The following is a 15530-nucleotide window of genomic DNA, read 5'->3' on the forward strand; positions in this document are numbered from 1 at the left end:
TATAAAGCTTAACATCAGCTCTGGCTCAGTACTTTTCAGTATATTTAGTACTTCTTATGTAAAAGGGTTTTTTTCAAGTACATTTTATTTTTCCACAGAATTCTTATAATAATTCTCAAGCACCATCCCCTGGCTTGGGAAGGTAGGTAAAATTTTATTACATAAAATATTATTTGTGACAGGTTTATTAATTGATAATATAAAGGTGGAATGGGTAGGGTCCAGTTCCCAAAAATGGAAAGGTGACTATTTAAAAAATAAAACCCATTTTTAATGAAGTATTTTTAAAAATTTTTTCCTCTTTTGTATAAATGTAAAGATATAAATGAATGAATCCTAGAAAGGCTGGAGATGGAACATTTTTATCATGCAGCAATCTTGATTTTTTAACAGCACCTCCACTCTTCTAGCATTTGATTTCCAGCAACTTGAGTGTGTTAGCTTCACTCAAGTGTTGGCATTACCAGAATTTAATGAAAGTGGCGTGATTGTGGCTTGTCCTCCAACCCTACATCACTACCTCACCCCAAAGGAGGAGAATCAAATGAAATCTTTTTTATTTTATAGTTTTATGTGTTCAGTTATTATGCTTACGTGAACGGACATTCTGTCTCTGCCCAGCCAAGTTTATCACGCTAAAAGTGCAGGTAAAAGTATAAACAAACAGCTTTTTACCCCAGCTTTTGTTTAATTTTCCTTTTTCAGTGTGTGACCGTAGTGTTTGGCATTTCTGCAAACTGAGCACTCTTTCAATAAACATGAAAGATTTCAATGTATGTGTTTCCTAAAAAGTATTTAATTGATAGGAATTTTAAGATGATTGTAGTTGATTAAAAAGGTGTGCCTCTTGGTCACTTTTGAAAAATGCCAGCAATTATGAGGTTCAGAACAATTTGAAAAAGAGGTAATTACGTGTCTGACTAGATGGGAGATGTGTGCTGGGCCAGAGTGAGGGGATGTGGCTTCCAAGCCACTGAACTGCTGCTAATAAGGTGTATGAGTTCTTCAGTCCTGCCATCTATTCTTCTGTTGTTACTCATTGTAATAAAGGATCTAGAGAAGATTATAATTCGCTGTGGCGTTTAGTTCTTATTTAGAAAAAATGGTACTTCTCTGAAAAGCCTTCTAGTTAAAAGAATCATTAAATTTCCAAAACCGTGGTGTAGAAGGATTCCAGTATACGTTGATTATAATGTTTACCATGTCTGTTTGAACCTGCTTCCTGTTTTTCTGTGTGTAGCAAAGCTGTTGGGATGCCTTCCCCAGTTTCTCCAAAGCTGTCACCAGGCAATTCAGGAAATTACTCTTCTGGGGCCAGTAGTGCTTCAGCAAGTGGCTCATCAGTGACCATTTCACAGAAGATCCACCAGATGGCAGCCATCTATGTTCAGGTTACATCCAACTTCCTCTATGCCACCGAAATCTGGGACCAAGCTGAACAGCTTTCCAAAGAACAAAAAGGTAGATAGGTCTCTGGATAAACTTTGAAGGATAGAATTGTTCAGAGAAACTGTTACAATGTAGTTAAATAAATGGCTGTTCTGTATTTAGTTTGTTACCTGGTTTAGAGCTAACAGTATAATCAGTTAGCTAATAATCATATTAAATGTAACTGAATTTGTTCAAAAATATATGTCATGAAACTAACGACGGCCGGCGCTGCAGCTCAATAGGCTAATCCTCCACCTGTGGCGCCGGCACACCGGGTTCTAGTTCCGGTCGGGGTGCCGGATTCTGTCCCGGTTGCTCCTCTTCCAGTCCAGCTTTCTTCTGTGGCCCGGGAGGGCAGTGGAGGATGGCCCAAGTGCTTGGGCCCTGCACCCCATGGGAGACCAGGAGGAAGTACCTGGCTCCTGGCTTCGGATCAGTGCGGTGCGCTAGCCGCAGCAGCCATTGAGGGGTGAACCAACGGAAAAGGAAGGACCTTTCTCTCTGTCTTTCTCTCTCACTGTCCACTCTGCCTGTCCAAAAAAAAAAAAAAAGATAGGAAGAAACTAATGACTCAAACTAAACTAAACTGGTTCTTGGTCTAAGACAAACAAATATGCCTGTATTCTGGCACATTTAAATGCAGCACTTACCATAAAAGTCATAAAATATGTCCTGTTTTGGGATTATTACCAGTAAATTTGGTTAGAGGTATAGGATTACATCCAGACGTCTTTTACACCTGAGATACTTAAGAAAAAGCTTTTGTACTAGCATCAACACAGGTAGATCTTTTACAGAGAATCATTGAAGGAGTCCACCAGTTGGTGTTGTCACAGTGTGCATCTACATACTTAGAGTACTGACAGACCATCAGGTGCAAATCAGATTCTTATCCCTAACGAGGAATAATGGAGAGAGAAAGGTAGAAGACAGATGCCAGTATTTAACATAAAGTTAGGTTTTTAAAAACCTGATTTGCTTCTGAAATTTAAAATGCTGTTGGTAGTGCCCAGGAGAGGTTGTAGAGCTGAAATCCTCCCAAGGCAGCCTGCTCCCCGTTCTCCCATGCTGGTCCTCTGGCCTCTGCTTTCTTCTTCTTTACTTGTTGCATGGCAATTTGAAATGCTGACTGAGGAAGGGAAAGGTTTAATGAACCACCTGCACCTCTCATTTAGCTTTGTCTTCAACAACACAGCATTTTGCCAGTTTTCTTCCCTTACTTTCTCTATCTCATAACGTTTCCTACCCCCACAAGTATTTTAGAGTGGATACAAGACACAATGACATATTACCGGAAAATACTTTGGTAGTACTAAGGGCTTTCCAAAACAATGCCCACCACGCCTTCAATACAGCTGCTGAGGTTTGCCATAGCTGCCTTACACCAACTTGTCTCTAGTCTCCTATCACACTTTCTCATGTTGTGACAAGTAGGCCTGTTGAAAAATCAGTTTGTTTCATTTCACACAGAATCCAAGCCATGTCTGCACGTCCCTGATAGACTCTTTAGTCCCTCCCCCTCCTCGATGTCTTTGGCCGTGCCGTTGCTGTTGAGGAGAAGCCATAGAATGTGTAATATTCTGTATTTCACTGATGCTTTCTTCCTGATACCGCATAACTTGTTCTGCCCACTCAATTTCTTTATACAGTGGTTTCATCTTGATACTTGATTAAGTTAAAGTTCAGCGTTGTAGGTGGGCATGTTTCATGCATGGTGCTCTAGATTTCCTGCTGCATCATGTTTGGAAGCATGTAATAATTGGTCAGTGGATTCATTCTGGTGGTATCACCCTGACCATTTTGATGTCAGATTCCCTATTAAACTCTAACTGAAACTTGTAGCATTCATTGACAGTCATTGCCTAGATCCATTATTCTGTTAAGAAATAGAAAATTCACCAAGAGTTTTCTATTCTGAAATTTCTTCTTTGTTTATTAACTCAAATTCTGTTAGGGAGAGTCCTCTCAAGTGTTTAGGTACTTCTTGCCTTGTTTGACTAATAGGAGAGGTTACACTGGGCTCCAACCTTAGGATGCCGTGCTCCTTCCTTCCCTCCACACCACCCCTTCATTGCTTGCTTACAGCCTGTATTTGTTCATACGGGAAGAATCCTTATTTCAATCACTTTAATTTAAAAAAATCTGAAAATATGACATTTAATTTATCAGTGATGAATGACAAACAGAGCAGAAAGGTTGGATACAGGCTGTCATTAAGTATCTAACCTCACATGGGCTGTTATGGGAAACAGGTAAAAGTAATCTTCCTTTTTTCTGCCATTTGCTTTTCATACAAAACAGACAATATTTTGAAGTAATCACATGGTATGTTGTAACACTAGGTCTCCATTTAATGATGTTTACTGTATAATAGAAATTTATAATTTCTGTCAGTGGAATTCTTTTTGTATGTATAACACTTAATTCCTGACCATGCATCCTGTTGAAAATGTTGTATTATTAGGAAACAAATATAACTAGAGAGACTAGGGGGTGCTTTGTTCTAAAAGATAAACAGTAATATTTTAGTGTAGAGAGTAATATTTTTGATTTGATGTAAATGCTCTTTTATGGTCTAGATACAAAATTTTAAAGCAGTGATTCGAAAGAGTGTGCATTATTTAATAAATATCTTTGTTTCTAGAATTCTTTGCTGAACTGGATAAAGTAATGGGCCCGCTCATCTTTAATGCAAGCATCATGACAGATCTGGTTCGTTATACCCGGCAGGGACTGCACTGGCTTCGCCAGGATACCAAGTTGATGTCTTGAACTGAACGTATTCTTGTTGCCTCTGATTTTCTCCACAACACTGTGTCACATCACAAAGGAAAACTGCCATAACACGCCACTTAGTTGACACTAAGAATGGGGAATGGTGTTCTCCTCCTTGGTTCATGTGTTGTTTTTTATAACTCAAACCATCATGTCAGTTGACCCTTTAAATATTCCCAATGTGAAAAGTTATTTAAATGCTTTTAAATCTGCAGCACACTTATAAGATGGTTTTAGTGATCTATAATAAGATTGGAATTCCAGTTGTGATTCATAACTAATGCAATGAAATTTTATTTATTTTAATTTTTTAAGTTCCCAGATTGGGGCTTGTTTAAAACCTTGCTATTTCTGCCTATAAATTTACTCTGTTGAATATTTAGCATAAATTTAACGTAGGCATTTTTATTTATATACTTTGGGGAGGTTTGTTACCTAATAATGTCTTTTGTGGTAGCTCTTCTAAGAGTAAGAGTTGGTTCATCTAAAATATGAACCTGTTCTTTCTGTACCTACTACCTGATACTGTTTCAGATCTTAACTACAATTTTATTATTGTAGAATTGATGCTTAATATTAAGGATATTCTACACATGAAAAATCACTTAAATATGAGAGATGTCATTGTACGTGGATGTGAAATGAAATGTGTCTGATTTGGTGTGCATTATTTCAGAAACTGTGAATGTGTGTTTATAACACTATAGCAATCACAAGGTGACTATGATTTGCATTTAATGCATTACAGAAGAGAAAAGGCAACTTTCCAGGAGAAATACATCATTTTGAACAGTTTCATAAAAGGACAATCTTGAACTGTATGGATTTTATTAAAACCGTATGTTCTTTTTGTTGCTAATCCTTTGACACTTAATTGAAGTAGAATAAGTTACTACTGAAAAAAAAAAAAGATCCAGCTCCTGAGGGTTGTTGCCTGTGTCTCTTGAATTGATAATATTTGAAGGTTAAAATCCCTTTTCAAATTACTTTTTCCCATAGTAGATTACACTGCTCTGAGAAGAGCTTGTGCAGCGACTGATGTGGAGATGGGCTGGAGCTTTGGTGTGTGTGCTTTTGCTATACAGCTTACAGTTCTAATACCTAATGTGGAGATGATGAATTTTTCTCAGTTTTTAAATATATCTTGTATTTGCTCCCTTTGTGTTACGAAGGCCCTCATCAATGATGTATGTTTCTGATGGGATCAGAAATTTCACACTAGACATGTACCTAACTTGGTTCATGATGAGCTCTCTTGGGAAGGGGAGGGGACCTGGGGCAGAGCTTAAGAAACCAGCCCCATGAGTGTTGTATATCAAAGTACCTTTCCCTGCGAGGGACATGGAGAAGTCACATGTGAAAGCTGGACGCTCCATATTTTGTTTTTAGTGCCCATATCTTCTCTAGTGTGCCTTAAATCTTACCTTTAAATGAAAACTCTACAGATTGTTTACAGATGAAGTTTTACACTAGAAGCAGATCATCCATACGTGGTTGGTCTTCTGTAGTAATGTTAAATTCTCTTTCCTTTCAAATTTTCCCTTAGGGCCACATCAGTCTTTTCAAAAAAACCAATGCTTTGGTACTAATGACTTAGTCTAACCAGTTGGGTAATGTTGCTTCAAAAAATAGTTTGTCCTTCTTCCCATTCCAAAAATGAATCCATCCAATCAGAAGAAAAGGTTGCCCTACTAAGTGTAGATGATTGCTAAGGCTTGAAATTGGAAAGGGAAAAGACAGGATGGAAAATCTCAAAGTTTAATGGTGCAGTGAATCTTTTTGTGTGTGTTTGAGTCTCTTTTACACTTCTTTCTGAAACTAGTGAAATTTCATCGTCCTGTGGCCTGTTCTTAACCTGTTTTGTACCTCAAGTTATTTTTTATATATCATTGACAATTGCAATCTATAAATTATGTTGGATTTAACGTTTTTCCCTTGGAGAAATTGCCTCTTCAATCTTTCTGATGTAACTTCAGTGTGTTCTTGAAACAGTTTTCCTTAAGAGGAGAACTTCTCAGTGATCATAATAGCTATTTAGTGAGAAATAACTTGTTAATCAAGTTAGACGTGTGCCGTGCCCTCTGATTTCTCTGACTCTGTAATCTGCTGTGATGTCTGAGAAATGGAATCAATATCGTCTGGGCTTTTCAACTTTGAGCAGCAGCAGCCCCCAGGGCACCTCTGAGTTCCCAGTGTGTTCTAGTCTCTTATGTGTCCTGAAAGGCAGCCAGAGCACTTCTCGTGTCCCACTGATATTTTCCTAAAGCCGAGTTTCCTGCGTATCTTATGGTGCTGCTCTGTGATATTTTCTCTTTAAAACAATTCTTTGAAAATGAATTTTGCAAACTTTTCATTGTGGAGGGTATTTCCCAGCAGGTGGAAATGGGCAATGCATCAGAATCCCATCCTAAACAGTGGAGTCTTCACTGTTGTAGTCTGTGGAAATGCCTCCCTGTCTCCCACGTCTGTCTTTCCCAGCATTCTGTGTCGTCATCTGCTCTGGCACAGACTTTGGACTCCTTTACAGGTGCCCATTCCTCCCTCCTCAGTAGGTGTCCTCAGGGTCTCCTCACCATTTAAAACTAAATTTTGACAAGTGGCTAAAAACTTACTTAGTCTGAAACCTAGGCTTAATACATAGAAATTATAGAAATAGCAGCTATTTCAAAAGGTATTCTGTTGACTGCTCTTTTGAGACCACACTTGTTTGCCAGGAGGCAGCAGGCCACACAGCTGGACTCTTTACAGGCAACCAGCGAACCGTGGGGGATGAAGTTGTCACGGTAGCCTTGCCCGAGCTGACTGAGCTGTGGGGAGCACTCCCAGATGATTCAGGCTTCCACAGCCCAGCCCAGGCTCCAGTCTAGACGGCATCCAGCCCATTCCTTGCCTCGTCACCTTTTTCTGGCAAGGAGCCACGACTTGAGTTTTTAAGCAGTGAATACTTCAGATAAATTCACAGCTATAGTTGCTGAAGAGTGGAGAAGATTGTCCACCACTGATTAAATTCTCCAGTATCAAAGCAGCTTAGGGTAACGCGTGCGCCTGCCCACGCACGCCTATCCTTCCCGGGAGCTCTCGCACTGGGGACTCCCTAGGCATCTGGGCTGTACTTTGAGTGACATACTTGCGGCTTTATTAGAGTCACTGTTTTTGTTTTAATTGTTGTTTGTTTTTTTCATTAAAGGTTTAATCAGCCAGCTCAGAAGGCATCATTTTGTATTTAATGACAGGAACTTTGGTACATGAACTTGCAGTGAAGCAAGAGCCTACGGAAGGCACCTGTAACGAATGAAAGTGCTGGCTCCAGAGGCCAGGACACGGGGAAGGTTCAGACATGCTTAGTTGTGTGGAGGAGAGTACGCCGTGCACTCTTCCGGGTATGAGGGTCTGCAACTTTGGATCTTAAAATTATGTACACATACACACTTTATATATATGTATGTATGTATGTATGAAAACATGAAATTAGTTCGTCAAAATGTGTGTGTTTAGTATTTTAGCTTAGTGCAGCTATTTCCACATTATTTATTAAATTGATCTAAGACACTTTCTTGTTGACACCTTGAATATTAATGTTCAAGGGTGCAATGTGTATTCCTTTAGATTGTTAAAGCTTAATTACTATGATTTGTAGTAAATTAACTTTTAAAATATATTTGAGCCCTTCTATAGTGTAACAGGGCTCTTATGGGGTGGGGGGGAAGAATTTTAATTTTCCAGTCGCTAATTGAACAAACTGGCTTCATTGTGTTTTTGATTTATAGGAGATTGTGTCTGGTCCCAGGAACATCTCCTGGGGGTGACATATTCTGGGTGTTCTAGACAGATTGTGATGCCTTAGGTTTTACAAAAAACCTAAGTAACTTGGGGAGCCAGAGTATTTCAGATCCATATAGACTCCTGTAACTCATACTCCCGGATTGAAAGGAACACAGATTTTCATTTCAGCTTCGTGTATCATTGTGTGTGGAAGAGGCAGATTTTTTCCAGTAATAATACTGCATATTTAAGGTTGCTATTCAGTAATATCAATAGAAAAGAGCTAACCATTGAATGGCTTGGAAGGTGTAGGGACAAAAGCCAAATTGGTCGTGTTTGTGAGAGTATCTTTCACATACTCACAAATGAAGAAATTCTGTTTAGACCTAGACCCTAAAACCAAGCAAACGACGGGAAGAAAGTTATTACTTGGTAGAGTGGAAACTGGTCTTTAGTTCCTATTCACGTGAACCTGTGATTGATTGTAAACAAACAAATGAAAAAAATGTGCTGTCTGCAGAAAAGGGGATGGGAGAAGTGGCTAATTCTCTTCTTTTAGTGGAATTTGGTCACAGGATAAGGTATCTGGTTGTCTAAACTGAGTCCTATAAATCCTAGTAAGCAGCCTAAAACTGGCAGCCTCAAGTGTCCTTGTAAGGAGCTGAGTCCAGGAATGCAGCATCGCTCTACCACCACTGTCCAGCTGAGTAGAAATCGCCATTCTTAAAGCTTCCTGAACGAGCATAGAAAAGCTCCCGTCTAGAAGTTCTAGTGATACTCGGTTTGACCTCTTACTGCTTCCATGTGAGGTTTCTTTTCAGCTTTTAATCATTGGGGTTTTCTGTGTTCCTCTCTGGAGAATAGCTTTTTGAAAATACTGCCTTTCAAATCAGTGCCGTGGTTACCTATACTGTTGAGTTTGTTGTTGCTGTTTAAGAAGTGTCCCCATTTTACAACGTTTTGCACGCACCTGGCAAATCACTGACATGAGCATTCAACAGTACTGGGATTGGGGTGGGAGGGTGGGGCTCACCAACAAAGCTGGCCCAGTTGGCAGTACCTGGAAAGGCACCACCTTTGGGGGCCAAATACGGGGTTGGTAAGCACAGTTATAAAAATGAAACTTTCTGTCTAGCCTCCGTTTTGAGTGGTTTTAAGAAACTTTGTATATGGAGGATGGAAATGCTTATATATTTATTGAAAAGTCCTTTTATTTGAAATTAAAATTATTTGGTAAATAATGGTTTGATATTTGGGGAGGGTTTGGAGGGGAGATGATACTGTTGATAAACTTAAAGCCTGTTGACTCAGCGGAAAGGTACTGTTCGTGACTGGGAGGACGCCTTTGTTTTGTACATGACCCAGATGTTCTGCATTTCTTTTATCTCAAATATCTAGGTATCTGACATTTTCAACCAAAATTTCAATTATATACTGTGTTTTTTATATGTTACAATACATTAAAATTTCAGAGGTACTTTGGGGTTCAAAAGCTAGGATTTCTAAGTCAGTATGTGCATTTCACATAAGAAAGCTGTTAATGGTGAGCAAAGTATTATATACTAACTAGATTTTTCCACATCTGTATAGTATATTATATGTATTTTGTGGTATTGAGATTATAGAAAGTTTAGAGTGTCAAACATGCGTTTAATGTGTATTTTTAAACAAATTTATGGCAATTAAAATATTTGGAGACAAGGGTATCACATTTCAATTTGTAAAGATCTTTTTAACTCTACTGTGTCATTAAGATGCTTTGTATAATGCCAAACCATAGCTGGAGAAACTAAGTTTAATAAATATCAAATAGATTTTCTGTATTAAAGTCTGTGTACACTGTGCTCTTTCTCAGCTCATACTCTGTCTTTTCGTGCAGTTCCTGTTTTGCCTTTTAGGGTTTCTCCATGGATCTGGTCCTCCCAGTCTCACTTTCTGACTACAGAAATTCTGAACATGCCAGCTGTGGGTCCTTATGCACAGACCAAAATTCACCCTGCCCCAGCAGGAACCCCAAGTCCTTTAGGTGTTCTTGGTGGTTTGAGCTTTTGTGATGTTATGAAACCAGTTGTTTCTGCCAGTTCCTCCTCATGCTCATGCAGTCAAGAAGAAAGCTGGGCCCAATCCTGCCCATTTGTGACACCCGCCCCCCCTCCCCAAGTTCTGCATGTGGAGCGAAGGGCCACAGTGTGTGGACTTGCCACGACTAAGTAGCTATTGCTAGGTTTTTGCCTTTAAACTGCCATTGTGTTCTTTATGAGATTTTTGAAAAAATGTTACCTCTCGCCACACTGTATGGATGCTGGGGTTTTGCTATAGTAGACGCATTGAGCCCCCTCAGAAGCTTGGACTCCAACTGCCAAAGTTTCGACGAGACATTTAATAGTATCCATAGAAAAATAAACTCTAAATTGTAAAGGTTAGTTATGTTCATCCATATGTCAGCATTCTAAGAAGAAATGGAGACCAGTTTAAAGCATCTGTCTTTAAATATTAAAAACACAAGGTTGCTTCACTTGGACATCTCCAGCCAGAACATAGTTAGTCAACATTCCATAGAACGGAGCATTGTCAGAGGTGACTGCTGTCCTCTCTTCCCCTAGAGTGGACATCATTCCTGGGCCACACTCAGGGAGCAGCGTCTTTTTCTAGGGGAAAGGAAAACAACTTAAGACATCGGGTCTAGGAGCGTCCAGAGCCACCTCTGCTGCGCCTCCATCGATCGAGTCTTAGGGAAGACGGGCGATAGGAGGCCTCACCCTTTCCCAGGGCTCACTTCCTAACCCCAGCCCTCCCAGGCACTCCTCTTTCCCAGCTCCAGGCTCACGGAGTACCTGCATAGCCTTGTGACACACTCAGCATTGTCCCGACACGAGGCTCCAATGGGCCTGAGGGAGACCCCTCTCCAAAACGGGGTCATTCTCTGTGGCCGCCTCTTTGCTGAGCTCAGCTCTGGTACTGGGGAGCCATCTACCTGTAGAGCAAAAGCAGATTTACCCCTTAAGGGGAGAGGTGACACCCTGCTGCACACCTTGGAAAATGGTCATTGCCAAGGACACTCAAGGCAGAGGAGCCACTGCCATTGCCATTTCCACACTGCCACACCCAGAACCCTGCTTACCTGGCCCAACAGCAACAGGCAGATCATGAGCACTGCAAAGAGTTTGAGGTGCCACATCTTAGAGGGACGATGTCGGAGCCTGAGAGCCACGGACAGCTCCCACTTTCTTTTATAGACTGATGTCTGCCTCCTCCGTGGTTGCCAGGTGAGATGGGGGCAAAGTTTGTATTTGTAATCAGGATCAGTTTAATAAGTTAATGTCTACCAGAGGAATGTGCTCAGGAGTTGCCTTTCAGGCACATTGTATTGACTGATCCCTCATCTGGACTTTGAGTGGTGGCATTGCTGGCCTGGACTTTTTCACCCATTTTCCCAAAAGTCAGCACTCCCTTTGAAAGCCACGTGAAACCACTGAGGGAGGCAAGGCACCTGGCCACGTTTCTGTTCCAAAATAGCTCAATGAGATCACTCTCATCAAAATAGAATTCTAACAATGAAATCTTCAGAAATACTGTTGACCTCTTGTGGCCTTGTCTGGGAAGGAAGCACTGGTTACTGTGTACAGGCGGTTAGCTGGCCATGGCCCTCGCCTCCCACACACAGGACGGGGGGACTTAGGCAGTTGTGAGCTGCAGTGCCCTGGACCCCCCACTGCATGTATGAACTGTCAGCCTGACGATGCCATTTCATTCTCCTAGCAGAATGAAGACCCAGCTGTCTGGCCTCCCTGCCTGCCCTCTCGCAGGGCTGTGAGGACTGAAGTAGGACTTAGTGGAGCCAGGGGTGAGTTGAATGAATGGTTATAGGTGGTTTTACTTTTTAAAACATGGATGAGGAGGTAGCAGGAGCTCCAGGATGGAGCTCAGTGGCTGAACTTGTAGAATGGCAAGTGCTTCTGGGAGCCTTGATTCATGGGGCTTTCTTCCCAGGAGTTCCCTGGGGCCATTTCCTTCCAGCAGCCTCAGGGCAGCAGGTGTAAGGCTGAGCTGTCTCAAAGTCCAAAACATCCATAGATCTACATCTTGCTGTAACCTGGAAGGGTAAGCCAAGACCTACAACGAGATGTCCGCTTGGTTTCTCACTAAACACTTAGCCACACCTCATCCCACAGCTCTTCCCGTCCTCCCAGGTTAGGTGTTCAGGTGAGAGCCTGCTTGCTCTCTTACCCCAAGGAACAGTAGATGAGATACTGCACAGCTGAGGGGGGAGCAGGATGGGCCACCAGCAGTCCTGCAGCCAGGCCAGTAGTGTTGCTTGTTGCTAAGGGAGGAGGGGGTGAAATGTGACTTCACAGATCAGTTTGACATAGTCCCTGTCCTCTCAGGACCATGCAACCACTGCTTAGACTTGAGGTACACTGACGGGTAAACTATATACCAAGCCCTCCTGACAGTTCTGCAGATGGAAGATGAGCGAGCTGCTCCCTCCCTGTCCTGAGCTTGGATACAGATAGCTCTGGAGAGGAAGCCTGTTAAGGAACTTTAGCAGGGTCGCAAAGAGGTTGTGTGATAACCGAGTGAACACTGGGTAAAGAACACAAATCTGATTAGATAAGCAAAAGACTGAACAACGTGATGTCCTGGAGCCAGCTGGGTCTGTAGACTCGGTGCCAGCCTCCCCTTCGCCACCCCAGCAGCCTTGGTGACATGCCACGTGGGATCTGGAGGTGGGGTTTCTTCTAGCCTTCCACTTCTGGCCCTGCATTCTGAGCACAAACTAGGCTTTTAAGTTCACATGTCATGCCTACGCCGCAGTCCAGGAAGGAGTGTGGAGTCCTGGGCCCCTTGTGCAGATGGGAAAAAGAGCCACCCTCCCCAGGGGTGCAGCACTGCAGAAGCCTTCGCAGCTGGAGCCTCTGCCTTTTTTGGCCACCACCTTCCCAAAAGACGCAAAACCCATCAGTGTCTGTGGAGGGCATTTCAGCATCCACGAACATGAGCTGGGAAGTTGTTTTAGTTACATTAAATTCAGAGCAAAAACCAAACTTAGAAGCAAAGCAGCACACAACTGAATTGACAGCAGTTGTCCACAGCTATCTCTTAGCCTCGAGAGTGAAGGGAGGCCAGTTTCTAATTTTTTAAATTCATGCCCTCTGCAAATCAAGTCTTTTGCTGAGTGTACAGACGTAACTACATGCTCCTCCTTCCAACAAGGGCTTCAGCAGCCCTCAACAACGCCAGTCTTGAGAAGTTGCTCGACTGCGAGGCAGGAGCCTGGGATCCACAGCCTAGGGCTGAGCTAGGCCAGCCCTGTCCACCTGGGGCTTCAGTCTGTGGTTCTATCCGTGAGAGAGTAGACCTGGAGCCTCCCCAGGACTGACATTTGGATGTAGGAATGATGCATTTACATAAAGAAATGACCCTGGAAGTTTGCTAGCTGAGAGCTTGGCCTCTCTGGACTCTGCTCACGGGGACTCTGCGTCAGAGGTGGGGGCCTGGGTTGTAAGGGGAGAAACAGGCTGAGGATACCGGAGCTGCTGTTTCAGACTCTTTCCAGGCAGAGGGCGGATCATTAGGACCGGTGGTAACTGGAAACTTCTGTTGTCCCTGAGCAGGAGGAGCCTAATAAAAGATGAAAGACTGAAACGGGAAAACTTTTCCAGGTAAAATTTCAATGCAGGGGCAAAGTGTATTTGCTTTTTTTGCTGGCTGGAATGGGCACGGACTTGTGGGCCTGCACCAGGTAGACCTGCACCCTGGGATCTGTGTTGGCTGACTGAAGAGAGCTTCATCCAGAGAAACGTGGGAGAAGAAGGGTAATGGAGCCAAGTAGGCCAGCAGAAGTGAGGCAGCCACACCCAGGGCTGGGGGCTCCAGGTAATCAGCTCATAGGCAGTGAGGCCCCGCACAGCTGTCATTAAAAAGGCCTTTCTCAAGTCCCTAAAAACATCGCAGATCGCCCGTCCAGTTCAGAAGCACCGAGCTATGACAGCTCACCACATTGCACACCCCGGCTGCCTCAGTGCCCAGGCCACGGCTGACATCCCTGCAGCTTAGGGAAGCCCCTGGGTGAGACAGGCTCAGAGCAGCCTTTAACATGTGAGCCAAACACGGCTTGTGGGGCCGAAACCAGGGTTCTCAGAGAGCACTCCTGGGACACAGAGAACTCAGATGAGCAGGCGCAGTGCCTGGGCTGGGCTGAGGAGTGAGGGTGAGGTTGCTTCTTTAGAGCTGGTATCGCCAAAGGACTCAAAGAGGCACACAGACATCGGCCAAGGGTAAGACAAGGCCAGGAAGACAGGAGAGGACAGCCAGCCCCTTAGGGACCTCCCCCAGCTGGCAGCGCTGCCTGATCTGCAGGGCAAGGCTGGCTGAATTGACACTGTTTTCAGTTGTGCAGCGCTCATCGATTCTCAAGCATGTTGCAAGACCTGTGAATAAATGTGAACAAAGAGCCACACAGGGAGATCGGACCATGCCTGAGGTTTCCCCAGACAGCTGCCCCTGTGAAGCCTGCACCACCTTACCAGACACCTGTCACTCACTGCTCCATCTCCACTCCCCAAGGACTGTGTATTAACAGTCCCATTTTCTGAGTGAGACACCCGTAGCTGAAGAATGCCAGCTGTTTGCCTCTATCACAGCATGGAAGTGACTGCATTTATTTCCAAGATTTAGAGCGAGCTTCCATCTGCTGGTTCATTCCCCAACTGGCTCCTACAGCCAGGGTTTTACCAGGCCAATGCCAGGAGCCTGGAGCTTCAGCCAGGTCTCCCGTGTGGATGTGAGGGCCCAAGCATTTGGGCCATCTTCCACCGCTTTCCCACACACATTAGCAGGGAGCTGGATCAGAAGTGGAGCAGCCGAGACTCGATCTGGCATTGTAGGCAGTGACAACTCATTATGCCAAGAGACCATCCCCAAAATGACCACTTAAGGTATGGGTCCAACTGTCTGACCCAGCCACTGCCCCACATCCTGCCTTAGAATCAGTGCAATTTTTCTTGGATTTTAAAGTAGTTTGATATTGGACTTTGTTTAGTACTTTCGAGTTCCCTTCTGCAGGTTCACTTCCCAGGGCTGGTGGCAGGAATCCAATCACTTGAGCCATCACAGGTGCCTCCCAGGGTCTGCATTCGCAGGAAGGTAGAGGCAGGTGTGGAACCCAGGTACTCCAACTGAGGAGTTGTTTGGGGAGAGGTGGGTCTCGACTCCTATTTAAACACTAGATTAAATGTCCACCCTTAATTTTGATTCTTAAAAAGCATTACTGGGGGTCCAGCATTGTGGTGTAGCACGTTACACCTCACCTGCAGCACTAGCATCCCATATGGGCACTGGTTTGGGTCCCAGCTGCTCTACCTCTCCAGCTCCCTGCTAATGGTCTTGGGAAGCAGTGTAAGATGACTCAAGTTCTTGGGCCCTTGAACTCGCATGAGAGACCAGGAAGAAGCTCCTGGCTCCTGACTTTGGATTGCCCAGCTCCAGCCATTGCAACCAATTGAGGAGTGAACCAGAGATGGAAGACCACTCTCTCTGTAACTGCCTCTCAAATAAATAAA

General features: G+C 43.5%; 2 protein-coding genes across 4 annotated transcripts in view; one reads left to right on the forward strand and one right to left on the reverse strand.

The window, feature by feature from the left end:
- The window catches only part of AFF4 (ALF transcription elongation factor 4), a 99213-nt gene extending 90893 nt beyond the window's left edge, over positions 1-8320 (forward strand). For all 3 annotated transcript variants that reach the window (XM_062189172.1, XM_062189170.1, XM_062189171.1), the window contains 3 exons: positions 99-142; positions 1241-1461; positions 4076-8320. In XM_062189172.1, the coding sequence (XP_062045156.1) occupies positions 99-142; positions 1241-1461; positions 4076-4203 (393 nt within the window). In that variant the 3' untranslated portion in view covers positions 4204-8320. The remainder of the gene's footprint in view (positions 1-98; positions 143-1240; positions 1462-4075) is intronic.
- A 2008-nt stretch (positions 8321-10328) lies between these two features.
- LEAP2 (liver enriched antimicrobial peptide 2) lies at positions 10329-11196 on the reverse strand. The gene is made up of 3 exons (XM_062189769.1): positions 11090-11196; positions 10803-10942; positions 10329-10616 (listed from the first exon to the last, which is right to left on the reverse strand). Exons 1-3 carry the CDS (start codon positions 11144-11146, stop codon positions 10580-10582), a joined length of 234 nt encoding a protein of 77 aa, XP_062045753.1. The 5' UTR covers positions 11147-11196; the 3' UTR covers positions 10329-10579.
- Positions 11197-15530: the final 4334 nt, after the last annotated feature.

This window comes from Lepus europaeus, chromosome 4 (genome assembly GCF_033115175.1).
Source record: "Lepus europaeus isolate LE1 chromosome 4, mLepTim1.pri, whole genome shotgun sequence".
In the NCBI taxonomy this organism is placed as follows: Eukaryota; Metazoa; Chordata; class Mammalia; order Lagomorpha; family Leporidae; genus Lepus; species Lepus europaeus.

Coding starts and splice junctions, on each gene's coding strand:
- LEAP2 (XM_062189769.1), bottom strand. CDS start 11,146: ATGTGGCACCTCAAACTCTTTGCAGTGCTCATGATCTGCCTGTTGCTG. Junction 10,943..11,089: donor GCCTGTTGCTGTTGGGCCAG/GTAAGCAGGGTT, acceptor TTTGCTCTACAG/GTAGATGGCTCCCCAGTACC. Junction 10,617..10,802: donor TGTGTCACAAGGCTATGCAG/GTACTCCGTGAG, acceptor CCTTTCCCCTAG/AAAAAGACGCTGCTCCCTGA.